At 36.0% G+C, this 24,180-nt stretch overlaps 4 protein-coding genes across 7 annotated transcripts; 3 read left to right on the forward strand and 1 right to left on the reverse strand.

Annotated features, from left to right (window-relative positions):
* Positions 1–3,657: 3,657 nt before the first annotated feature.
* Positions 3,658–6,722, forward strand: LOC18045063 (cytokinin dehydrogenase 6). The gene is made up of 5 exons (XM_006438846.2): positions 3,658–4,695; positions 4,969–5,096; positions 5,200–5,460; positions 5,601–5,863; positions 5,950–6,722. Exons 1-5 carry the CDS (start codon positions 4,077–4,079, stop codon positions 6,269–6,271), a joined length of 1,593 nt encoding a protein of 530 aa, XP_006438909.1. The 5' UTR covers positions 3,658–4,076; the 3' UTR covers positions 6,272–6,722.
* A 3,865-nt stretch (positions 6,723–10,587) lies between these two features.
* LOC18045065 (glycerol-3-phosphate dehydrogenase [NAD(+)] GPDHC1, cytosolic) lies at positions 10,588–13,905 on the forward strand. Of its 2 annotated transcripts, none has more exons than XM_006438848.2 (5): positions 10,588–11,901; positions 12,356–12,577; positions 12,860–13,107; positions 13,288–13,427; positions 13,623–13,905. In XM_006438848.2, the coding sequence occupies exons 1-5, from the start codon at positions 11,241–11,243 to the stop codon at positions 13,747–13,749; spliced, it is 1,398 nt and encodes a 465-aa protein (XP_006438911.1). In that variant the 5' UTR covers positions 10,588–11,240; the 3' UTR covers positions 13,750–13,905. The 2 variants fall into 2 exon arrangements, with proteins under 2 accessions (XP_006438911.1, XP_024041197.1); XM_024185429.1 differs by having other exon boundaries at positions 13,580–13,648.
* A 1,237-nt stretch (positions 13,906–15,142) lies between these two features.
* Positions 15,143–16,684, forward strand: LOC112098956. 3 transcript variants are annotated; one of them, XM_024185931.1, is made up of 4 exons: positions 15,143–15,343; positions 15,432–15,743; positions 15,831–15,954; positions 16,426–16,498. In XM_024185931.1, the coding sequence occupies exons 1-4, from the start codon at positions 15,150–15,152 to the stop codon at positions 16,441–16,443; spliced, it is 648 nt and encodes a 215-aa protein (XP_024041699.1). In that variant the 5' UTR covers positions 15,143–15,149; the 3' UTR covers positions 16,444–16,498. The 3 variants fall into 3 exon arrangements, with proteins under 3 accessions (XP_024041699.1, XP_024041700.1, XP_024041701.1); XM_024185932.1 differs by lacking the exon at positions 15,831–15,954 and having other exon boundaries at positions 16,426–16,684; XM_024185933.1 differs by lacking the exon at positions 15,831–15,954 and having other exon boundaries at positions 15,432–15,765; positions 16,426–16,506.
* A 921-nt stretch (positions 16,685–17,605) lies between these two features.
* Positions 17,606–23,814, reverse strand: LOC18043730 (putative calcium-transporting ATPase 11, plasma membrane-type). Its single transcript, XM_006438849.2, has 7 exons — positions 23,609–23,814; positions 20,976–21,030; positions 18,947–20,892; positions 18,697–18,855; positions 18,435–18,606; positions 18,052–18,350; positions 17,606–17,954 (listed from the first exon to the last, which is right to left on the reverse strand). Exons 1-7 carry the CDS (start codon positions 23,780–23,782, stop codon positions 17,640–17,642), a joined length of 3,120 nt encoding a protein of 1,039 aa, XP_006438912.1. The 5' UTR covers positions 23,783–23,814; the 3' UTR covers positions 17,606–17,639.
* Between the last annotated feature and the right edge of the window lie 366 nt (positions 23,815–24,180).

Raw genomic sequence — 24,180 nt, forward strand, 5'->3', positions numbered from 1 at the left:
ATATTAATGTCACTCGACATTTGTTGCATCTTTAATTGTGACAAATAAAGTTTATTTGAGATAAGTTAGTACAAATTAACTTAAAGGAGATCGGCAAGTACTATATCTTGAACTTGATCGGTTGAAGTTTACGTAGCCTTCAACACCATTATGAGATTCGGGCAAAAGCTAAAGCATTCATTAGATTATAAAATTCACACTTTCAAGGAGAGGATTTAACACTTTGCAAACAAAAGCCTAGCCTGGCGGAATATACAATAGAATATTGCTAATTAGTGGGGATGGGGTGGCTGGCTACCTAATTAATTAAAATGATTGAACAGTAATATTGGATTGACTTAAAAGCTTTATTATACATGATGTACATGAGGACACATGAAAGGTGACAAAAGTAATTGATGAATGATAATAAAATTTAACACTGACATTACAATTAGGGCAGGGGTCCATGCACCCGGAATTTACCGACCATTGCTTGAAATTAATTTTCCTCATTGACACAAGGTCTATCCAACCAATAGCACTTATAGTTATGATTTTGTAGAACCTTAGAGCTTATATATATATATAAGTACTTGGCGATGGGATTTCTTTTTTCAAAAGAAAAAAATAAATTAATTAACTATCAATTGAAAGCATTGCTAAAGCTAATTCTTAGCATGATATTGGGGAATCTCATTGCTTTTTTTTTCTTTTTTTTTTAATTTCTTTATCTCATTGCTTATTTTAATCATCACTCGTTCACAGATCATGGGACACAATCGAAAGGGGGAATATGACAAAAGAAAAGAAATTACAAAAAGGAAAGAAAAAGCGAACTCTAATAAATAATGTTACCATATGTAAATTATTGCTGGAGAACACAAAGCTATCTAGTTAAGTAAGAAAGTTGGCCTATTTATATAAACACACACACACACACACTGACACTATCAGTATATATACAGTTCATCTTCTCACTTGGACACCTCAAAAGTGTCGCAAGGAAACACTTTTTCTTTACTTTCAAGATAAAATTATTCAATAGAGTAATAAAAAACCCGTCATGAAATAGAAACAAATATTATCACGCAGTAGTTTCCGTATCTATCGATCACTCATAAAGTTTAATTCAAAGTCAAGACACCATTCACAATTGATTTCTTCATCCATGGGTTTCTTTTGTTTACCTTGTATTGCTTTCTTCATCGATAAGTTTGCCAGGAGGAGAATCTATATCCATATCTATATCTATTCTGCCATCCAAGGATTTTCCATCCAGTTATGTATTGAACAAACACACACATCGCATTCACATTAGAATCACCCAATTCACCGGCGAAGATATTAAAAAAGAAAAAATCCTAAAAAACACATGCCATTATCTAATTAGATGCGTGGGCCTATATGTATCATATTAGATATTTCTCTTCAGTCCTCATGTCCTTGCAATTGTTATTGCATTCACCATTCAATGAACTCTCTTACTCTCTTAAAGGTCTAATGACAAGATAATTTGTAAATCAATTCTAATATATAAGAATCTTAACGAGACTGAGTTGATATTTTTTGTTTTGTTCTTGGTCAGCAACGACATTTTGACCTCACGATTTTGATCATTTGGCTGATCACGACAAAACATGATAATATTAAGAGATTCTAATTATAACTTTAAATTTTAACCTCATGGACGTGGCCAGCAAGAGACAAAGAGACAGTGATTAGAGTAGCATAAAAGTAGGAATGGATAGGGGACACGATAATTATGATTATTTTACATAATCTCGTGGTTTTTATGATCCTAAATCAAAGTTGTACCCTACCAACCCTCTAACCCACATTCTTTGTTCTTAAAATTTGACATTTTGACGAGACCATTGTGACCCCTCAACGTGGCATTCTTAGCCCATCAACTTTGCCCCCACTTGCCTTGTTCCCATTGGTCAGTACTCAATCTCAATCTAGCCAATGGAATGCTCGTGATAGGGCTGACATGGAGTTCGACGTGTCATTCTGTGGATAAAATGATACCAACACAAGCGTGATGATTGTGGAATGTGCTGATGATCAGTAATTGCTTGCCACCCTCAAGTCCCAAGCCGCCCTTTCAATCCCTTGAACGACAAAATGTATGAAGATCGAAGATTAATCGACAAATGTATGAAGATCGAAGATTAATTACAGTAATTTTGACAAGTAAAGTGATTTTTTTCGACCCAAACAAATTTCGCAGCATCGGACGACGGACAGGAAGGCCCCACGCTAAAGGATTCCACCATGTGTGGCTATGTTCAACGGGCATGCCTACAAAATTATTGCCGAATGTTGCTAAATCTGATTTGATTTCTTTATTAGTGGTCGGTCTCCTTCCAGAAAGCAAAAACAATCGGGATTAGGTTTTTAACCACAAAAGAAATAATTATGTTACGATTAAGTTCAACACATTCACACCATCCCACTATAATTACAGGCATTTAGTGCAAAATATAAGTGAAACCTGTGGTGCAACTGTGGTATTGTGTCATAATTGCATCCAGTCGTTGGATACCAGTAGACTCCACCAATCCAAATGCATCTAACGGCTAGATGCAACTGTGACACGGTACCACAGTTGCACCGTAGCTTGATCCCAAAATGTATCCAAAATTATGAGCATATTTTAAACTTTACAAATCACCACACCACGGAGACTTATCGTTATCAAGGGTAATTTTTATGCAGAGATAGGAAGAGATTTTGACAAGAGTAAGCCTAAATTATTGTGATGTCATTTTCACTCATTTAAGTTATGCTTTGGAAGAATCCAAGTTTCTTTTTACTTTAATAAATATGAAACATTGTCGTGTACATGCATGTTTGCATGCTCGCGCGGGCAACCCTGAAAGTAGTCCTCTGCAACCTCGGTTTATAGACAAATGGGGGCACTCGTAGGATATCAAATATTCAAGGGACTCAATTTCATCTTCCAACCACACTCAAAAAAGATAATAGAAAATCTGAACAGAAGAAAGTAAAAGAAAAAGAAAACAAGAAACATAGTGCAGGCTTGCAGGAGGTGACTAAATTTATTAGAAAGTTATGATGAGATGCTTTCCTCTGGAGCTGCAAATCCCCTGCTAAATATGCATTTGCAACTTGTTAGAAAAAGTTGTAAAAAGCAATTATTACAATGAACAATTTAAATGAAGTTGAACCATAAGCAAACTATAGAATCACACTGACTTGTCCAGTTGCTGGGAACTGAGGCTTCAAAACAATAACAGTAGATTGGGAAAAAAAAAAAAAACGAGCAGTCTTTCAGTGCTTCCACCGAGCTGTCATCCCCATGTTCTCTCTTCAAATTCCTTAGCTTTTTCAGACTCGCCCAAGGAGGTCCTTGCACAACCAATCGTAGCCCTTCCCCACAAAGCATACATACATATAAATTTCACTGGTTCCATGGACCCTTAGATACCCCACCCTGCCATTTTTTTTGTTTTTTTTCTCACTCAAATGAATCAATGGCTGGCCCATTAGTCACTCTCATCCGATCTGAAAGTAGATACGCGATGTTAGTATTAAGACAACAATGGATACAAGGATAACACACTGCATCGGACACAGGTATGGGTATACCTGTCATCAGAGGCAGAGAAATACTAATTCCAGGCAAAGCCATTGCTTTTTACTATAAATGGGAAAAGTATCCTTAACATGGTTGATGAGAAAATTTAGAGAATTTTTGTCTTTAGCGGAAAAAGGCGGGTTTGTGGTTGCAACTGTTGGAAAAAGTGCAAAGATTTGTGTAATCTTTCTTGCTTGTGACTTCCCATTCAACTTGGCATATAGGTTATGCTTCTGTTATAAACGAAGAGCCCAAAAAGGAGAATGAAAAGAAAAATCCTAAAACTCTTCCACCCAAGTAGGCAGTCTTCATACGGGTTCTCACAGCTGAAAATAGGTTGACTCAGCCACCCAAACCTTTCCCTTTAAATTTGCTCCAAAACCCTTCATTTCCTTGGCTTCTACACCTATCTGGCTTCTTTTCTCAAAGAAACTGGAATTGCAAGACTAAACACCTTCAACCTCTAGCTTCTCCCATCTCTTCCGACAAATTAATGAGATACACAGCCGCTAGCTTCCTCAGACAAAACAACATGCTTTTCATAAGAAGCTTCATGGTCTTGTTCCTGTGCTGCATAACTGTTAAAATAAACCTATGTTTTTCCGGCATACCTTATTCTTTAAAAACACTCACCCTTGATGGACATTTGAACTTTGATGAAGTTCATAATGCAGCCAGAGATTTTGGCAACAGGTATCAGCTCCTCCCATCAGCAGTACTTCATCCAAACTCAGTTTCTGACATTGCCACAACTGTAAAGCATATTTGGGAGATGGGCTCTCATTCAGAGCTGACAGTTGCAGCTAGAGGGCATGGCCATTCACTCCAGGGCCAGGCACAGGCACATCAAGGTGTTGTCATCAACATGGAATCTCTCCAAGGCCCAAAAATGCAGGTTTACGCTGAAAATTCTTTCTATGTGGACGTCTCTGGGGGTGAATTGTGGATAAATATCCTGCATGAAAGTGTGAAATATGGATTAGCACCAAAATCTTGGACGGACTACCTTCATTTAACTGTGGGTGGTACTTTGTCAAATGCAGGGATTAGTGGGCAGGCCTTTCAGCATGGGCCTCAGATAAGTAATGTCCATCAGCTGGAGGTTGTTACAGGTATGTCAAAGCATTATCAAGAAAAGAAATATATATATATATATATATATATATAACCAACCAGGCCTGGATCAAGTGAGTAATCACAACGAATGAGAAATGGTAAATAATACTAAAGATTAGCTGATTTATTTATTTATTTGTAACTGAAACTAAGGATGCCAACTTTACTCAGTGAATTTTGTCTTTGTAGAAGTTTAATTTCCATGAAAAATAAAAATCATGTGCATACTGTCAAGGTCTTACTGAAAAATGGACTAAAACTGAGTGCAGGAAAAGGAGAGATAATAAATTGTTCCGAGAAGCAGAATAGTGAGCTCTTTCACAGTGTTCTCGGAGGACTAGGTCAATTTGGCATCATAACCCGAGCAAGGATATCACTAGAACCAGCACCGGATATGGTAAAAGCAATTTATCATCATGGCTAAGGACTTATCGAGTAGTAAGATCTCCGGTTCTGTATAAAATTCCAATTCTTGTAACCCAATTCTCCATATTGAGCAGGTGAAATGGATCAGAGTACTATACTCTGATTTTGTTACATTTGCCAGAGACCAGGAGTATTTGATATCTGCAGAAAAAACATTTGATTATATAGAAGGATTTGTGATAGTAAACAGGACTGGTCTCCTAAATAATTGGAGATCATCCTTCGACCCACAAGACCCAGTACAAGCCAGCCAGTTCAAGTCAGGTGGACAAACTCTCTTCTGCCTAGAATTAGCCAAATACATCAACAAGGATGAGAAGGATTTAGTAAATCAGGTGAGGGGTGATGGCCCACAATTGGCAGATTTGTCCACTTAAATAATTAATTCTTAAATCGTCAATGTGTATACACACAAAATAATAACAGACAAATAAAAAACAGGATACTCATTAATATGTTTGTTTAACCCATGCAGGAAGTTGAATCCTCATTGTCTGTACTAAACTACATCCCATCAACACTTTTCCTATCAGAAGTTTCATATATTGAATTCTTAGACAGGGTTCATGTGTCAGAGGTCAAGCTACGGTCAAAGGGCTTGTGGGAAGTTCCTCATCCATGGCTCAATCTTTTTATCCCCCAAAGCAAAATACATGATTTTGCTAAGGAAGTCTTTGGCAACATCCTTGCAGAGACAAGCAATGGGCCCATCCTCATCTACCCACTCAACAAATCAAAGTAATAGTTCATAAGAAAATTGACATTAGCCACAGTAAATTCTCAAAGTGTTTGTTGACTGATCAATATATCAATTCTGATTTCAGGTGGGACAACAGAACATCTGTTGTTATTCCAGAAGAAGATGTTTTCTATCTAGTAGCATTCCTTTCATCTGCAGTTCCATCTTCCAAAGGAACTGATGGCCTAGAACACATCTTAACTCAGAACAAAAGAATTCTAGAATACTGTGAAACAGCACATCTTGGAGTGAAGCAATATCTGCCCCACTACACTACACAGGAACAGTGGAGATCCCACTTTGGCCCACAATGGGAAGTCTTTGTCCAGAGAAAATCTACTTATGACCCTTTGGCAATACTTGCTCCTGGCCAAAGAATATTTCAAAAGGCCATGCCTTTCTCATGATACAGGCCCATATTTGATTATTATTATTATTATTGAGAAAAAAAATTGTAACAATGTTACAACTTGCAGGGAAGACGCCTTAGCTACAAATACTGTAAACTGGAAACTATAACAGTTCCATGCCTTCTCGAAAATTGTAAGTGTAAGGAGAAGGCTCAAGGAATAGCCAGTCTTTTTGTTTAGGAAATAGGTTAAATATTTTGGATAAGAATTATTAAGTAGACTTATAGAAGGCAGTGAAAAAAGCAGCCCTAGAAAGGACGTGTTATTGATTTTGTGTACAAAGACTGGTGGTTCCCTCTGAGAAATCCAATATCTCAGGACAATATGTAGAATCGTTTCCTGTACAGGGTTATTATAATCCTACAATTAATGTACAGATGCCTTATATTACATTATCACATGAACGAGCTGAAGCAAGAAATCGGACGGTAGAAGAAACAAGGAGCATAAAAACTCTCAATTGAATAAATAAAAATTACAAGAAAGATTAACCATGGGCCTTACCTCATCACTCAGACAGATATTAAGCCACTCTCTACCAGTGTCCAACTTGTTGCCAAATAATCCATGCCTTAACAACATGATACTGTACTGCCAAGATTTTAAAAAATAGTGTGCATATTATTTTAGTTCTATCTTTTGGTGAAACAGAGTCATTTCAAAGTGCACCAAATTGCAGAAAACTCCCCACTTACCACTCCCAAGTAACCATACCATAGAGAGAAAAAAAAATAATGACGCATTCATCCTGCTCATGCTACATAGTTCTGAGGTACAACTTGTGCAGCAATTCAAGCTATAATCCTATCAAAAGCAATTATTCTAGAGTTGTGCATTGTCAGACCCCTATATTTTCCCATTATTTCTTCAGTTTTATCATATCAAACAAATGGCAAAACTTCCTATGGAGAGCAACATGCTCAACACGAGCAAGGAGAAGAAATTAAATAAAACATATAATCTGGAATAATATCTTTCAGTAGGATAGAAAAAAAAAGACAAGCAGAAAGTAAGGGTGGTTTGCCAGATTGTTAAAAACACTTTCAGCAGCATTAATTTTTTAAGAGAACGAAAATTTTCAGCCTAGAATTGTAGAAATTTATGTACAAGAAAGGAAAATGGAAATTCATACAGGCGAATTCTGACATTGTGAACACCAGACCTAGGATCTCTCACTGAAATCCAACTTATCAGCTCTTGGTTCTTAAAAGGATATATGCATTTTTACCAAATTGGTATATAACTTCCATGATGCTTTTATCCTTTCTTGTTGAGCAACCATTATCAGGGTAACAAATCATTCCTGAATTTTTTTTAACTTTACATGCATCCAACATCAGCATTCAGCACAAAGGAAAAATATCTAACACGAGAAGCAATGTCAAAAAAGACTTTGGTATTTAGGAAACTCTGGCATCTTTCTGTCAGAACTGTTGGGTTAATGCCAATCAATAGCTCACAGTTTAGTCACTGTACAATATGATTTCAACTGAAAAGTCAAGTAGCCACACTGGAGCTTCACTTTATCTTGTTTCAACAGTAGTCTTCTGATGTTTACTAATGGCTTGAATGGTTCCAAAAAATAGAGCCAGGTCCTGGTTTAAAGCGTCTAATAATCATGGAGGTGGCTTTTCTCAAACAGAGGCATGGCAGTTGATTTATCATTATTCATCGTATTCGTGGATTTATATTATATTTAATTAATAGCAAAAACATCCCAAGAAGATTAAACTAATGGTCTTTAATATGTAAGATGTAATAATCTATCTGAATGAAAATTGCAGGTCCAAATTGCTTTTCCTTTTGTTGCTTTTCTGATGGCAAATAGCAGACCCAGTTAGAAAATCAGACACCATCTAATAGTCTCATTTACTGTCAAATGCACTTCAACTCAAAGTTTCAAACATTTCACCAGTGCCAGATTGACTAGCATATCTTCAACAGTATGTGAATTATCAATCACTCACAATGAGAATCTAAAAAGTAAATCCAATCTAGCTTTTACAACTTTTATCAGAACCCGAGAATACTTTCAACTAGCAAAGATTGCCCCATGAAAGACATAACACCATCCAGTAGTCTATGGAATGTCAGAAGCAGCTAGAGTACTCATACCAACTTATAGTAGTGCGAGTTCCAATGATTATCACATGATATTTTAGCAGTAAATTAAGAATAAAGTTTTATTTTTCCATGCATGCAGGAGTAACTACATTGAATTTTGATAAGGTACACAGAGCACATAAGAAACTCCATGTTGGCTACAACAATTCTAGCTCTAACAATGATATGCCTTGAGACTTCACTCATCTGCTTGAAACTGAAATGTTAAGTACAGTGGTAAAAACTATGCTTTCATACAGTGAATTTTCATATTCCATGCAAGATGGAATCACTTTGATGAATGGATGCAGTTAAAGAAATTTGATATATACTTTTAAAAAGTTATTCATACAGCATATTATCACAGCCCATGAAACATGTGCTATTTTATTAACTATTAATCTGTTGAGTAGCTGCAGTTTTGAAAAACATTTATTGGGTTGAAATAATAAATAACTGATCAAGACATTGTTTCAGAGTAAGGATGTGTCTTCTGAAAAGTCAAACATTTCATACTCCAGTTCTCATTTTTTAATGTTTTGAAACTCATAATCTGGTAGCCATACTTCACAAAGCTTAGGAACATTCTATTTATGTGAAAACCATACAACTAGCTTTGATTTGCAATAAGATATACACTAGCAAGCCATCTGGTAATATCCGAGATGTCTGCCACTTCAAAAATAGGACAAGAATAAAGATTTACCTCTGAACTTGAGGAAACCCCACCCTTCCTTTCACATTTCTGGTTTTCCTCCAATGCCTCCATTAATTTAGGATCAACACAACTATCAAGCAACAGCAATTGAGCCTGAAACATCAAAACTCTTAACCGAGAACTCCCAGCAGCACCAGAAGATCTCCCAATTCTACTCCAACGTAAGCTTTCAATAGGGTTGACAAGATTGACATACACGAATCATCACCGACATGGGAGAATCAATTCATCAAAGCAACAAGACATACACAGTACATCACACAACTCAAAAATTTCTTTGTGTAAAAGGAACTAACATAGTATTTGCATTCTTCCATCATTTTAAATTTCATTCATTAGGAAACCAAATCCATGCATCCAATTCAGGAATGAAGAAACCATTTACAAGAAAACTATTTCATTCTTGCCATCATATCAATTTCTTAAACTAAGATTTTGTCTGGGTCTTAAGCATTTTGAAAATGGAAGCATTTGAAGCATCGTCCAAGATAAATATTAAGCTGCTAAAACGTAACGTAAAGAAAGTTTTACCAGTGACTCAGTGAGAAGTGAAACGTCCATCATAATCCAAGAATAACAGGAAATCCATTGAGACAAAACTTCAGTCTACCATCCGTTACTAAAAGGGAAGATCTTTAAATTACACTTTTGTCAATATCTTCAATAAATTTTACAATTCTATGCCAAATAAACTGGCCAAAATACTTCACTACCCCTGGTAAAAAATTACGGTTACTCACAAATCATTTTTTTTTTAATTTTTTCAGTCACTGAAGGAATATTTTCTTCTCCTGTTCTTGCGCGAAAGCAGACAAGGGAAGGAGACAGAAATATGAAGGGAAGTTTCGAATGAATGAAGCCTTTTTAAATTTCTTAAAAAATTGAACTATTTTCAGAATCGATTACTCTAATCAAATCGAAGCACAATAAATGAGACTTGTCAAAGAGTTAAGGAAAGTATATGACTTTTGGCCGAGTGCGGGGCTGGGATGCGTTGTTTCTGAAGCTTTATTTCATGATCAAAATTTTTGTGTGCGGATAATTTTCTTTTAATTAATTTATTTACACATGTCACCCGATTATGTGATATAAGGATATTCTGGTCATATCCTATTGCCGTCTGAATGTTAAATTAACACTATTTTTATTTAGCAGTATATTATTTTAAGGACGAATTGTAGGAGCGATTGTTAACAACATTTTTTTTAATGCGTAGGCATTCTAAATTTTCATCTAAAAATTTAATTTCAAATGATATATTATTCATTAATTGATTAATAATTCTTTATAAGATTTAAATAAAATAATGTATAATTTTTATTAATTAATTAATAAATACTACATTATTTAAAATAAACATTTAAAATATGTAACACTACTCTTAAAAAAAAGATATTATAATTGGGTAAGTTATGACATCACCAACCTTACCCTCTTTCTAGAAATCTAGGCTAATACAAAACCGACATGCCACATACGCTATAGCCGCTACAGCAGCTGCCACGGCAGCAAACAAAATTACAGAAATGATACTTCGATAATGCAATATTTTTATCGCGGGTTTCACGACCATCGCGTGATAAATTGAAACTTTTTGAGTTCATTCTGTGGATGTTACAACTGTAAGCACAAAAATACGAAGCTCAAATCCGTGTCAGCGCGTTGAAGAAGCTAACAAGTCTTGCTGGCCTTTGCACTTTCCGTCCACTTTCAACATTTTATTTTGCATGCTTTGATTGAATCGTGGGGATTCTTAATATTTGCTCATGATTTACATGAGAATTTCAATTCCCATGTGTTAAAGTAAAGCAACACTTTTTTTTTTGGGATTTTTTTTTGCTTCGTTCTAGAAATTTAGAGTTATTATTTGCTCAATTGCGGCTGGATTTTGCTGAACAACACTGTAGAGAAATCAATTTTTCATTTTTCTTTGCTGTTTGAGCTCGTATGATTGCTTGAAGGGCAGTTAGTACACAACCCATTTAAAAAATCTGTAGTGTGCTGTTTTATGATCTGTATCAATTAGTTAAAGCTTAAAGATCGAAACTTTAGTGACTACTATTTTTATTTTGGGTCTGAATTGTTACGCTGCAAGGGTTCCGTTTATATATTAGAGAGGATTTGTGGTTCTGTTTATTGGTGAAGATGGTTCAAACTAATGAAGTAGTGAATGATAGTTTGTCCTCAAATGGGTTGATTCATCATACCAACGGTTCTTTAGAGGAGAGGCTCGATGAGCTTCGTCGTCTTATGGGAAAAGCAGAAGGTGATCCCTTGAGGATTGTTGGGGTTGGGGCAGGTGCCTGGGGTAGTGTTTTCACTGCTATGTTGCAAGATAGTTATGGTTATTTAAGAGATAAGGTTCTTATTAGGATATGGAGGAGACCTGGAAGATCAGTTGATAGGGCCACGGCTGAGCACTTGTTTGAAGTGATCAATTCAAGAGAAGATGTCTTGAGGAGACTGATTAGGCGTTGTGCATACTTGAAGTATGTTGAGGCAAGGTTAGGTGATAGGACATTGCATGCAGACGAGATATTGAAAGATGGGTTTTGCCTGAATATGATTGATACCCCACTTTGCCCATTGAAGGTTGTGACGAACTTGCAGGAAGCTGTGTGGGATGCTGATATTGTGATTAATGGATTGCCCTCAACAGAAACCAAGGAAGTGTTTGAAGAGATTAGTCGGTATTGGAAAGAGAGAATTACGGTGCCAGTTATCATTTCTCTGGCAAAAGGTGTAGAGGCCGAGTTGGAGGCCGTACCCCGCATAATAACTCCTACACAAATGATCAATCGAGCAAGTAAGAAAAGTTTGCTTTTAATTGAATCTTATATTTGTATAAGATAGATTAGAAATTCCCCCATGGACACCTTTTTTTTTTTTTAACTTGATGGCTTCTTAGGTTGATGCCTATGAGAAATTAAGTAAAGATTCTCAATGGCATGTGATTAGTGAGATGACTTAAGATGAGTTAATGTTATATAAAGAGACTGCATCTCAAAATCCTGACATGTCAACTTGCTGATTGAAACATAGAATCATTAGTAAATTGACCCTCAAAATAGCAAAGAACAGACATTATGTCTGTCTTTGCACTTCCAATTCCACTTAGTTGTAAACTTTGTTTATCCTCTTCTTGTATTCACTCACCCAACACCCCCCACCCCTCCACTCCCGGGGCTTCATTCCCCTTTTCATTATTTGTGTGATATCGTTGAAGTGGCATTAACATTTTACTTATCTTTACTTTGCAGCTGGGGTTCCCATTGAGAACATTCTATATCTTGGGGGACCCAATATTGCTTCAGAGATTTACAACAAAGAATATGCCAATGCTCGAATATGTGGAGCCGAAAAATGGAGGAAACCATTGGCAAAGTTTTTGAGGCGGCCCCACTTTACAGTTTGGGACAATGGTGACCTTGTTACTCATGAGGTCATGGGTGGCTTGAAGAATGTCTATGCCATTGGAGCTGGTACAATTTACTTTCTGGTGATGTCTTAAACATCAGCATTAAAGATTCAGTTGAATAAAAACACTATTTTTTGGAGCAAACCAGCCCACCCCTTTTCATATTTGTCAGTGTCTGTCTATTTATTAAATAATTATGGTTAACTAATTGTTGAGCTCCAAACTTTGTATCTAGTTATTAAAAGTTTATCTCAGCCAGAATAACTGTAAACTGCTTTTTAAGAACTCTTTTGTGGTGTTATATAATTCAAGCATTATCATTTAACTTCCAGCTCTGATTCCATAGGAATGGTGGCAGCACTAACCAATGAGAGTGCCACCAGCAAATCTGTCTACTTTGCACACTGTACATCCGAGATGGTATTTATCACTCATCTCTTAGCAGAGGAGCCGGAAAAACTTGCTGGGCCTTTGTTGGCTGACACTTATGTAACCCTTTTGAAAGGTCGTAATGCATGGTATGGGCAGGAGTTGGCAAAAGGGAGACTGACCCTTGACTTGGGTGATAGCATAAAGGGCAAGGGCATGATTCAGGTAGGGTCTTGACCACTCCAACTTGGTGATAGTAACCCATTGAGCATGAATTATATTGAAAGTCGTGGTGGCATGGAACAGAGTTTCTTTTACAGGGCTCCCTTATCTTTTGTTTTCTTCCACTCTATTTACTTTTAGCTTACCAATGAGCAATGTTAATCGCCGCCTGTTCGACTGCAGGGTATCTCAGCTGTGAAAGCATTTTATGAGCTGCTAAGCCAATCCTCCTTAAGCGTCCTACATCCTGAAGAAAACAAGCCTGTAGCAACTGTGGAGCTATGTCCTATCTTGAAGATGCTATATAAGATACTTATAATGAGGTAACTAACCTCTTTCCCTTTTTCCCCCCTCCCCCCCATCATTTTCTCAGGTGAATCAGTCCATGGAGCTAAACGTATTTTGATAAAGTATTATCTACTCTTAAAAGTGTATGCTGATGCTTTTTCTTATATCCAAATCTTGGTATATGTAGTGATCAAGACGCACGCAATCTGATACTCTAGTTAAATTTTCAGGGAGTCTCCAATACAGGCAATTCTCGAAGCATTAAGAGACGAAACCATGAACGACCCACGAGATCGTATTGAAATTGCACAAACTCATGTTTTCTACAGGCCATCACTTCTTGGACAGCTGCCTTGATGATGAATATCTATGTCTGCTATTTGTGTTTTATTTGTTCTCCCTCGGTGTCTGTAAATTTGTCCAGATAGTGGTTTTAATTTGGACTATAGAGGGGGGGAGGAGATTTTGTTTTTTGTTTTTTTAAACATTTATTTTGTTGGATTTGAATTTTTATTTTATTTATATTTATTATTATTATTATTTTGGCATTGTACTGTTTTTAGTTTTTAACGAAGCTTGTCTTTTACTTGTCAGTTTATGTAATTGACATGTCAGACAGTCAGAGAATAATGCTCCAGTTTTACTTATAAGGATATGTAATTTATTTTTTTAATTAATATTTAACAGTTAATTAAAAATATATAAACTTCAATGTAATTTATAAATTGGGCCATGAGATCCTCAATAGGGTATTACACATTAGCTTTTTTTTTTCTTTTTCTTTTTTTTAGGATTAATGCATCAATTTGTATGGAAAATTTTGTATATTGATCGTTATTGTTCACTAGACGAAACGAAAGTAATGATATATCTATATATCTATAAACTCTTGTGTAAATTTTTTTTTGAGTAAATATTCGTTTAGTTTCTATATTTTAAATTAAGTAGTTGTTCACTTTTATATTTTAAAAAATACTTCAAAACACTTTTACAGTTAAATATGTTATATTTTTTCTTTGCTTTTTCTTTCCTTTTATAATAATATTTTTACAACAATATTTTAGATATTAGTTAATTTATCTTAAAAAAGTTAATTTGTTGGTTAACTAATAATTATTTATTACTAAATTAACTAACAAATATTAGTATGAAAAAAATTAGTATTTTTTGTACCTATGCAACAATTTTACTAATAATTATTTTATAAAAAATTAATTTATTAAAGTAATCTCAAAAGTAATTAATAATATTAAAATCTATTAAATTTTTATGTTACTTTTAAGGCTAATTTAATAAATTATAATGTTTTTATTCATATCTTGAAGAATATTTTAAAAGGGTATTATTGTAAAAAAAATAAAAAAAAGGAAAAAAATGTAATATATTTAACAACAAGTATATCTTGACATTTGGGGTATTTTTTTAAATATAACAAATAAAAAGACATTTAACTTAAAATAAGAGAATTAAATGAGTATGTACCCAATATTTTTTTTTAATACATACTAATGCGACGTAACATAATTGGCCAATCGATTGAATTAAAATACTATATAACTCACATGATTTATTTTTTAATATTGTTTCATTTCTTTGAAACGACATCACTTAATTTGGGAAGATCAATATGAAGCATTGCCTCAAACGACGTCGTCGTTTGGCGAAAAATGTAAAAACCGACACCGTTTAGGAGGTCTGTAGAAAACGGCAGCGTTTGTCAATGATACTCATTTCTGATTTCTGAAAACGATTTAAAAATGTCAGAACTCCGGAAAGCCAGAATCGGCAGCGAGGTTACGGAGAGACGGAGAGAGATGTCTTTGGTGGACTACGCTTCGTCCTCAGACGACGACGTATCAGAGGCCGAGGAACAAGAGCAGAAAGACGAACAATCACTAAACCCTAACGATCAACCACAAATTTCTACATATCAGCCTTCTCCTCCTCCTCGGTAATTTCTCTTTTCCTCTGTTAATTTCGTTTAAAATTCAATATAATTATATTCAACTAATTATAGGGTTTCTCATTTGTCCGCGTAGAAAATCTGGGTCGTCGACTTCAAATCAACGGCCGGAAACTGCGGCGCCGCCTTCATTACGACCGCCGGCTTTCGAGAAACTTCCGGATGCTTGTGTTCTCTTGAATTCGGCCTCTAAGCCTGTGGTTTCAGGAACTGACCACGCCTCTCGAGTCGCGGCCGCGATGGCTGAAAACGCAACTCGCAAGAGAGATTCGAACGATGTCTCCTCCACTCTTCGTCGCAATAAGCTTCCCAGAGGAAGCTTGCCTAATTCCAAGAATGTTCTAGATACTGCCGGTGGCTTGCTAGTTCCGCCTCAGCTTAATGGAAGGTCAGTGTATCATTATTTTAAGGTGAATAAGAATTTGTTGTTGTTTTTTTGTAACAAAGTTTTCCATTTTGTTATAATATATCATAGTGGCTGGTGGGAAGACACATTTGTTTGCCTTATAATCGAGATGATGATTTTGATCTCCATTCAATCCTGCTTTTCTTTAGGAGAATTCTCTCTTAATTATTTTGCTTTGGCATGCCGGTCTACGGTAATTTTTTTTCTATTTTTAATTATAAATGTTTGATTTTTCTTATATCATAATCATAGTGGTAAGAAGACACGTTTTTCATTGTTTGGGTTATTATTAAAATGATGAATTTGATCTCCATTCACTCCTGCTTTTGTTTGGGAGATTTAATTTACATTGGCATGCCAATCTAAGGCATTTTTTAAGTTGAGGTGATGTGACTTTTAATCTAAAGCTGCTATGAAATAGAATCATGGATTGTCAAAGATACAAGTGGGTAAGTTGGTTGTTAATTGTTAGCAACCAATTGTTCTGCTGTCTAAACCGATAAGAAACAGAGCAATTACAAGCATATTTTTGTTTAGAGTCTAGACCATCTTGCTGCAGTTTATTGGGCTTTTGAATTCAGTTTCTTCTTTGTTGATATAGTTTTTTAGTCTTGTTATATGATGAAAAAGACTTTGTTGCTGATGGTTTAATTTGGTATGCCAGGAGCAATGTTGTCACTGAAGATATAGGCAAGTTGTTTGTCAGAATACCTGCTGAGCCATCATCTCGCTAGAAGATCTCTAGATTAGTTGTAATATTTTACATTTGACTTTGTTGTAGCTTTGGATAATGACATGAACTTGTCAAAGTGTTTTGAGGATTTTATTGTATAGATGTAAAGGTTAATCCTGTTTACTTTGCAAATTTTTCTTCCTACTCATGGTTTTGCAAATCCTGGAAATGAGATAATCATTCACTGAATTTGAGAGAAGCACGTTTACAACTTGTTTTCTTTAGGGTTACTGTATGCTAAAAAGTCAGCCATTCTGAAGTGCTGAAGGCAGTCAATTTTATGGTGAAGTTGTGACATTTGATTTTGTTGTTTGGTTAGGAAATTGTTTACCAGTCTAAAGCTAACTGCTTTTGGAGTTACACATCCAGTTAATTTTGTAATACAAGGCTGTTATGGTATCTTGGTAGATCACAGTTATTTTGACCAAGTTGTGCCCTATGAGTTATACTGTTAATATAAATTTTTCTAGGAATGGTTCTGTCAGCATTAGTAGGAAACCAGATGTATTTGGCAAACCAGTGGTCTCGGAAGAGAGAAGGGCAACAAAAAAACGAATATTACCTGTGCAGACGGCAGATATGTGGAGGTGCAGAGCTGCTAGAAAAAAAAAAAAAATTCTAAATTCTACTGAACTTTAGTTTTGGGTCACCTTCTCTTGTATTTGTAGCTTCGGATTTGGTATTGGTTTTGATGTGCGCATGTTACCAAAATATTTGTCGGGACAATTTATTTTCATGAAACTATCAGACCTTGAAGATTAATAGATGACTCTCTGACTGAGAATAAGCCGTGAAATTAAACTGAATGTTCCCATTTCTTTAATTCATTTATGTACGCTAAATTTAGCAGCCATATGGATCTTATCTGGAACTCCACTTGGAAGAACAATTTCATAAACTAATCATGATTCCCTACTGTTTCTGAAGAAGAAAATGGGAATTCTGACAGTATCAAATGAAAATATCTGAAAAAGTAAAATCGTATAACTAATCCGAGTAAAATAAAAATCAGACCAAAAAATTGAAAAAAAAAAGAAGGAGAACTTGCAGAACAACTGAGGTAAAAAGAATCTTGATATTTTGTTGTATTACCCTCGAGGAACCTGAATTTTCTGTAGTTCACGCCTAAGTTCGATTTAATACCCTCAAGCAAGATCTGGGCCTGTAGGTAAGGGTTCATAACCATCGTGATGCTTGGAATTGGCTGCTGATGTGCAGGTCCCAACAGGAATACACTTGAGCAAAACACCAAAAGGCATGCTTATAGCTCCAATCACGACACTAGCCAGCCATAACTTCCAGTTAAGTGGTACGGTTGTTGCAAAAGTACCCAATAATTCAACTATTATGACTTGGAAACCTACGGTTGCAACCAGGACAGCTACGAAGACCCAGCTGCTGAAAATGCCCCGGAAAACATTTATTTTCTCCATGTCCCTGCTGTTTATTTCATTGAATACCTAGCACACAAACAATAGCAAATATGTCTAATCTTAGTTGGATCGCAAAGTTGCCATGCTTTAGTGAAAAGAATGAGTTTCAATCGGTAAACATTACCTGGCAAAACACGAAGCTGTTAAATATGAAGGTGTTGAGAATTAAAGTAGCATTTGGACCGGAGAGTTTGAGAATCTTTTTGCCGCAGAATGTCAGAACTCCAAGGACTATAATCTGGTAAATGCTCTGGCCAATGATATTTCTCCACATCGTCACGGTGATGAAATGTACATTCCTTCCAATAGGAGGTCTTTGCATCAGACCTTCATGTGGAGGTTCTGTTGCCAATGCCAATGCACCAAGTGTGTCCATTATCATGTTCACCCAAAGCAGTTGAACAGCCGTAAGAGGAGCTGAGCCTGAAAAATTAGATCATTAATTTTCGTTAGTCACCTTCATCGTCAATCTAGTGTCTAAACGAATATAACAGTATGTTACGAGACCTGTGATGCACGCTGCAACAAAATTGATTACGAGAGCCACAATATTAACTGTTAGCTGGAACTGAACAAATTTCTGAATGTTGATATAAACTGAACGACCCCATCTAGCGACAGTCACTATAGTCGTGAAGTTGTCATCCATTATGATTACATCCGCATTTTCCTTTGCAACCTGCAGGGATAAGATGCAAACTGCTTAGCCATTGATATCAATAAAAAAATATGAAAATTCAAGAACTACAAAATGAGGGAAGTAATGAACCTCTGTGCCTGCGATACCCATAGCAAGTCCAATGTCAGCCTCGTGCAAAGCAGGAGCATCATTGGTGCCATCACCAGTCACTGCAACAACTTCTTTGAATACGTTCCTCAATTGAGTAACCAATATGTATTTGTCTGTAGGTGATGATCGAGCCATAACCTGCATACATAGCCTTAAGGATATATGCAGAGATTTTTTTTTTTTTTTTTCCCAGAAAACGTTTTTAAGTTATAAGAAGTATATATCGAACCTGTAGTTTCGGAATTAACTCCTGCATCTCCTGTGGATTCTTACTACGAAAATCCGTTCCTTCAATTGCCAAACCCCCATCAGTCAAGATGCCACATTCTTTAGCTATGGCTTTGGCAGTATGAATATTATCACCGGTGACCATTCTCACTGTAATCCCAGCAGCTAAACAAGTTTCTACTGCTTCCCTAACTCCAGGGCGAACAGGATCCTTAATTCCAACAACAGCTATAAGTGTATAATTATTTTCAGGAATGCTTTCTGCTTTATGATTGCCTTTAATATCCTGGAATGCCAAGCACAGAGTTCTCAAAGCTTCACTGGAAAAACCATTTATCACGTTAGTTAGGTTCTTTCTCTGCTCTTCCGAAATAGGCACAGCTTTCCCATCAGCATTAATAATCTTGTCACACATGTTCAAAATTATTTCTGAGGCACCTTTGCAGAATACGCGAAATCCTCCGTTGTTCGGAAGAGATACTAACACTGACATCCGTTTCTTGACTGAATTGAAAGGTTCAACCTTCACTATAGCTGACTCCTCTCTATGAAACGTCGAATCACCACCTAAAATCAAACCAAATTCTAATATAGCCCTCTCAGTTGGAGTACCCAAAATGTTTGTCCTGCCGTCTTTATCTTTAACTACTTCTGAGCCAGTATTCTGAAATATAGACTGCAAAAAGATATTAAATACTGCGTCAGAGACTGAGGGCTTCAATAATTTTTCATTGTCGCCGCTCTTTATTGTTTTAGCTTCATTGCATATCCATAATTTGGTCACCACCATATGATTTGTAGTCAATGTACCTGTTTTATCTGTGCAAATGCAACTAGCAGAACCCATTGTCTCGCATGCAGAAAGATGCCTAACAAGTGCTTTATCATTCATTAGTTTTTTCATTGCAAAAGCAAGACTTAAGGTTACTGCCAATGGTAACCCTTCAGGAACTGCAACCACAACTATAGTCACTGCAATGGCAAAGTAATTCAAAAGCTTCATTGCATCAATTGAAGACCAGTTTTTAATCTGATGATGCTGTGCCTTCTCTACTAAAAACCTTAGTGCCAAAACCAAAAATGTCAGCACAGCAAAAACTAAACCGATTTTCCCAATTACAGTAGCAACCCCATTAAGCTTCACCTGCAATGGTGTCTCATCTTCTCCCCCTTCACTCAAAGTAACCATCAACCTTCCCCATTCAGTTCTCATACCAACTGAAGTGACCAGCATTTTGCCAGAGCCATCTTGAACTTTTGTTCCAGATAGGAGAAAAGGCCTGTCTCTGTTTATGTGCACTGGCTCAGTCTCACCTGACAAGCTAGATTCATCAATTGTTAAGCTGTAACCTGATATGAGGATCCCATCTGCTGGAACTTGATCCCCAATGGACAAATGAACTATATCTCCTACAACCAAATCATAAATAGAAAGTTTCTTTCTGTATCCATCTCTAGTCACCTGAACAATTAAATTTTTCTTCTCCTTATCCAGGGCCTTGAATTGCAGTGACTGCTTGTAATCACTAACAGCAGTGACAATCACTACAAGTAAAATACTAAGAACTATACCTAGCCCATCATACACACCATCTGGCCAGCCTTCAGTGGGGATACCGACACCTATGGAAACTGCAGCGCAGATCATGAGAATTATGAGAGTCAAATCATGTAAAGCTTCCCATACAAACATCCAAAATGATCTTGCAGGCTTCTCAGCATATCTATTGAAGCCATATACATTTTGCCTATTGGATACTTCCTCAGAGGCAACACCATCCGGTAAAGACACCGAGACTTCTCTCGCCAAGCCTTCAACTCCTCCATGGGATTCCACAGCCTTACTGTTGTGGGATCGGACAATGGATTCTAGTTCATCAGGTTCAATGCCGTAACCAGCTAGCAGGGTCTCCTGGGAGAGCTTGTACTCAATTGGACGACTGCCAGCTGCATTACGTAGAAAGCATGGAAATTGGAAAAGCAACAAGAAGGCTGATAAATCAAAAATTCATGAGTTGATGAGATCATACCATCGATGAAATGCAATGCTGCTTTTTGCACGTAAAGGGCTACTCGCAACTTTTCCTGCCAAACAAACAAAAGGCCATGAACTGCAGAAAAGCAAACCAAGCAAATGAACTAAGACTATATTTCGACATTTAGCTTTGCTCTGGAAATGCAACACCCGCTGCTGCTTTACACCCATAGCACGGCACTTCAATTGCAAATATATAACAATTCCAAATAACTCAATAAAATCTTGTCATGGATGTAACTTCTACAAAGTAAAACTGATAATATTTAAAGATAAACAAGGCTGTGAATAGCTCCTTTTAATAACTTCTGCACAGTAAAACGGCACATTGACAAAAACAATTCCTACAATAACTCAATGAAATCTTGTCATCGATATATTTATTTTGAAAACTACCAAATAAATTGTTATTCATAATAAATGAATATACAACTATTTAAATTAATATTCCTGGACGGCTATACAGTCTCTTGTATATTCTACATTTTCTTCGAATGTCAGCTCAAGTTGAAGATTTTTATTTGGATAATTTTAGGAAGAACTCCTTTTACATGGGTACCGAGTTTATTTAGTTTCCATTCAGTGGTATGAATTATTAATATTATGACGTACTATTTGATTCTATAATAGAAATATTTTAATTCAGTGAAAGACCTGCATTTGTCCCTCAATAAATTTCCAACTCGGGGAAAAAATGGTATGCGTGAACCATTGCCCTTAAAATTAAGCATGACTTTGAGGGTAATAGTTCAAGTCTCCATTAACTCAAAAATCTCCCTTAATTAAGCTTAATTGTGTGGAGATTATTTAAAGTCTTTCTCCCTTGTGGAATGCTAGTGGAGTAGAGGCACCCCTCAGTAGAGGTGGCAAAAATACATGCTCGGTCTGGACCCGGACCGTACCCGGGCATTACCCGGCCCGGGTATGAAGTCGGGTCGGTCTTGGGCATCACTTGATAAACCCGGAACCCGGATTTTATTAAAAAAAATTATAAAATATATATTATTTTAAATATTTTATATTTATTTGACTTATTTATTATACATATATAAAGTTTTAAACACTTAAAGTTTATATTTTCATGTCAAATTTTATTGAAATAAATTTAAAACTTATAAAATTACCAAAAAATAAAAAATATATACACATAAAATATTAAAAAATATAAAATCCGGGTACCCGGATTAAAACCAAGCCCGGGGTTTTGCCATCTCTACCCCTCAGTGAGGGTTATTTATCTAGACATGTACTTCATATAATTAAATGTAATAAACTGTAATACAGTAACCTGATGCTTAATCAGTTAAAAAAAAAGATATTGATAAATCGAAAATGATATTAATAAATCGAAGTTACCAAGTGCCAAGTGTAGAGAAAGATGAGAGAAATTTATCTTCCCTCTCTCTACCCACCCACTCTCTCTCCCCTCTATTTTCTTCTTTATTTCTCTCATTTTTCTCTCGGTCTTTCTATACACCAAGTATTTTCCATTCTAATTTATAGCTTCTGAAGTTGAAAGCAACATTCAAGAAAGTCAAAAGTGGTTAAATATTTGGTGAATAAAACGCCAAATTCCGCAGCCTGGATTCAACAAACATATGGGTATAAAAAGTTGCACATAAAATTATACAAAAATATTAAAAGATTAAAAAAATTGTGCTTGTGTGTAACTCTTTGTGCACGTATCATCTTTGACTTGTATCATTTAAGGTTAGGACTTTTAGACCAGAATTGAACATTTATAAGTTCTAAGAACAACAGCGGTCTATACAAGCAGCCTTTAGCGAATCGAAGATTGAAGCCGGGCAAATGTAAATGCAAGAACCCCATTAGATGCCGCATTAACCGGCTGATGATGGATAGTACGTTTAATTCAAACATTGAATGAATGAACAATTAAGTTGTCATGCGAGAAGAATTAAACAGCAAAAGGTAACTACATAAACTGTGATTTTCAATTTTGAATAGTCTTGTTTGATGAAGTCTTCCTCGATCACAACTATTGAATTTGACCGATTAGTTTCATACAACAACTATTGCCAAATATTGGCACTAAGCGTTTCTTGTTGCCTACGCGATCATTGCGAAGCAAACAAATCAAAACAGATTCTTAAGTGAAACCTGATTAGAAATACGTAATTAGTCATTTTCAAGCGTGGACATCACAAACATTTTAAAGGGAAGGCTTATCTTTTTACACTGATGTCTGGGTAAGTTCGCACTTGATTATCAAGTGTGGATGTCGGTATTAAACAATTATTTATTTATACATAAATCAAGATAGTCTACGTATTAAACAACGATATCAACACATATTCATACGCGAGAAAGAGAGAGAATCTTCGGTATTCCCCGTGTGTGCCTACGCATTGCACTCAAGTTTTGGCATCATGTGTGTATTAAATTTTTCCTGAGAAATTATACGCTAAATCTCGATTACATCATGTGCGAACAGCATGAGCATAGACACGTAAACATTTAGAAAAAAAAGATGAATCGGTCTGGATAGATCAGATGATGAAAACACTTATCAAACAATAAAGCTAGCGTGGAAATTGCAAAGATCCATCAGCACATAGTATCAAAATTAAATAGAAGTGAAAAAAAGAGAGAAAAAGAAAAAAGAACCTGAAGTTTTTTGCGCTTTCTTTCGGCTTCGGCACGCTTAGCGAGATCGGCGACCATACGAAACCTGCGGCGAGGATTCTTGACTACTCGAACAGCAGATCTCCATCGCATCAGTGCTTCCTCCGATGGCCTCTTCGGATCCACGTCGAAATTCTTTTTCAAGTAATTTTCCATTTTCCTTATTCACTAATTAATCGTATATAATTAAGAAGATATAGTGGCTGGATTTGAATTTGAAAGATATGTATATATATATATAGATGTAGGTGTTTAATTTTACGAACAAATTAAAATTGAAAGTTTGCAGAGAAGAAAGAGAACTGGCTTTAGGCTTTTGCTTAATCAGCTAGTGACTTGATTAGCGGTATCATGTTTCTAAGGTTTGTTTGTTAAACGGAAAGTGGAAACGTTCAAAATCTGGCGTGAATGGCGGGAACTGAGAGACAGAGAGAGAGAGAAGAGGGGACGCCCGCAAAACTAAACAGATCCATAGCCCATGTATTTATATTAGGTTTTTGTTATGTCACATAATCATATAAGATACATGATTATGTAACAGACGTAGGATGAAA

Source organism: Citrus clementina, unplaced genomic scaffold (genome assembly GCF_000493195.1).
Source record: "Citrus clementina cultivar Clemenules unplaced genomic scaffold, Citrus_clementina_v1.0 scaffold_4, whole genome shotgun sequence".
Classification (NCBI taxonomy): Eukaryota; Viridiplantae; Streptophyta; class Magnoliopsida; order Sapindales; family Rutaceae; genus Citrus; species Citrus x clementina.

Excerpts from the sequence above, each read along its gene's own strand:
- LOC18045063 (XM_006438846.2), top strand. The coding sequence starts at position 4,077 with ATGAGATACACAGCCGCTAGCTTCCTCAGACAAAACAACATGCTTTTC. Across the intron at positions 5,097-5,199 it reads TAGAACCAGCACCGGATATG|GTGAAATGGATCAGAGTACT; the intron begins GTAAAAGCAATT and ends CATATTGAGCAG. Across the intron at positions 5,864-5,949 it reads TACCCACTCAACAAATCAAA|GTGGGACAACAGAACATCTG; the intron begins GTAATAGTTCAT and ends TTCTGATTTCAG.
- LOC18045065 (XM_006438848.2), top strand. The coding sequence starts at position 11,241 with ATGGTTCAAACTAATGAAGTAGTGAATGATAGTTTGTCCTCAAATGGG. Across the intron at positions 12,578-12,859 it reads TGTCTATGCCATTGGAGCTG|GAATGGTGGCAGCACTAACC; the intron begins GTACAATTTACT and ends CTGATTCCATAG. Across the intron at positions 13,428-13,622 it reads TATAAGATACTTATAATGAG|GGAGTCTCCAATACAGGCAA; the intron begins GTAACTAACCTC and ends TTAAATTTTCAG.
- LOC112098956 (XM_024185931.1), top strand. The coding sequence starts at position 15,150 with ATGTCAGAACTCCGGAAAGCCAGAATCGGCAGCGAGGTTACGGAGAGA. Across the intron at positions 15,344-15,431 it reads CAGCCTTCTCCTCCTCCTCG|AAAATCTGGGTCGTCGACTT; the intron begins GTAATTTCTCTT and ends TTGTCCGCGTAG. Across the intron at positions 15,744-15,830 it reads CCGCCTCAGCTTAATGGAAG|TGGCTGGTGGGAAGACACAT; the intron begins GTCAGTGTATCA and ends AATATATCATAG.
- LOC18043730 (XM_006438849.2), bottom strand. The coding sequence starts at position 23,782 with ATGGAAAATTACTTGAAAAAGAATTTCGACGTGGATCCGAAGAGGCCA. Across the intron at positions 18,856-18,946 it reads AGTTAATTCCGAAACTACAG|GTTATGGCTCGATCATCACC; the intron begins GTTCGATATATA and ends CTATGTATGCAG. Across the intron at positions 17,955-18,051 it reads ACAGCTTCGTGTTTTGCCAG|GTATTCAATGAAATAAACAG; the intron begins GTAATGTTTACC and ends TTTGTGTGCTAG.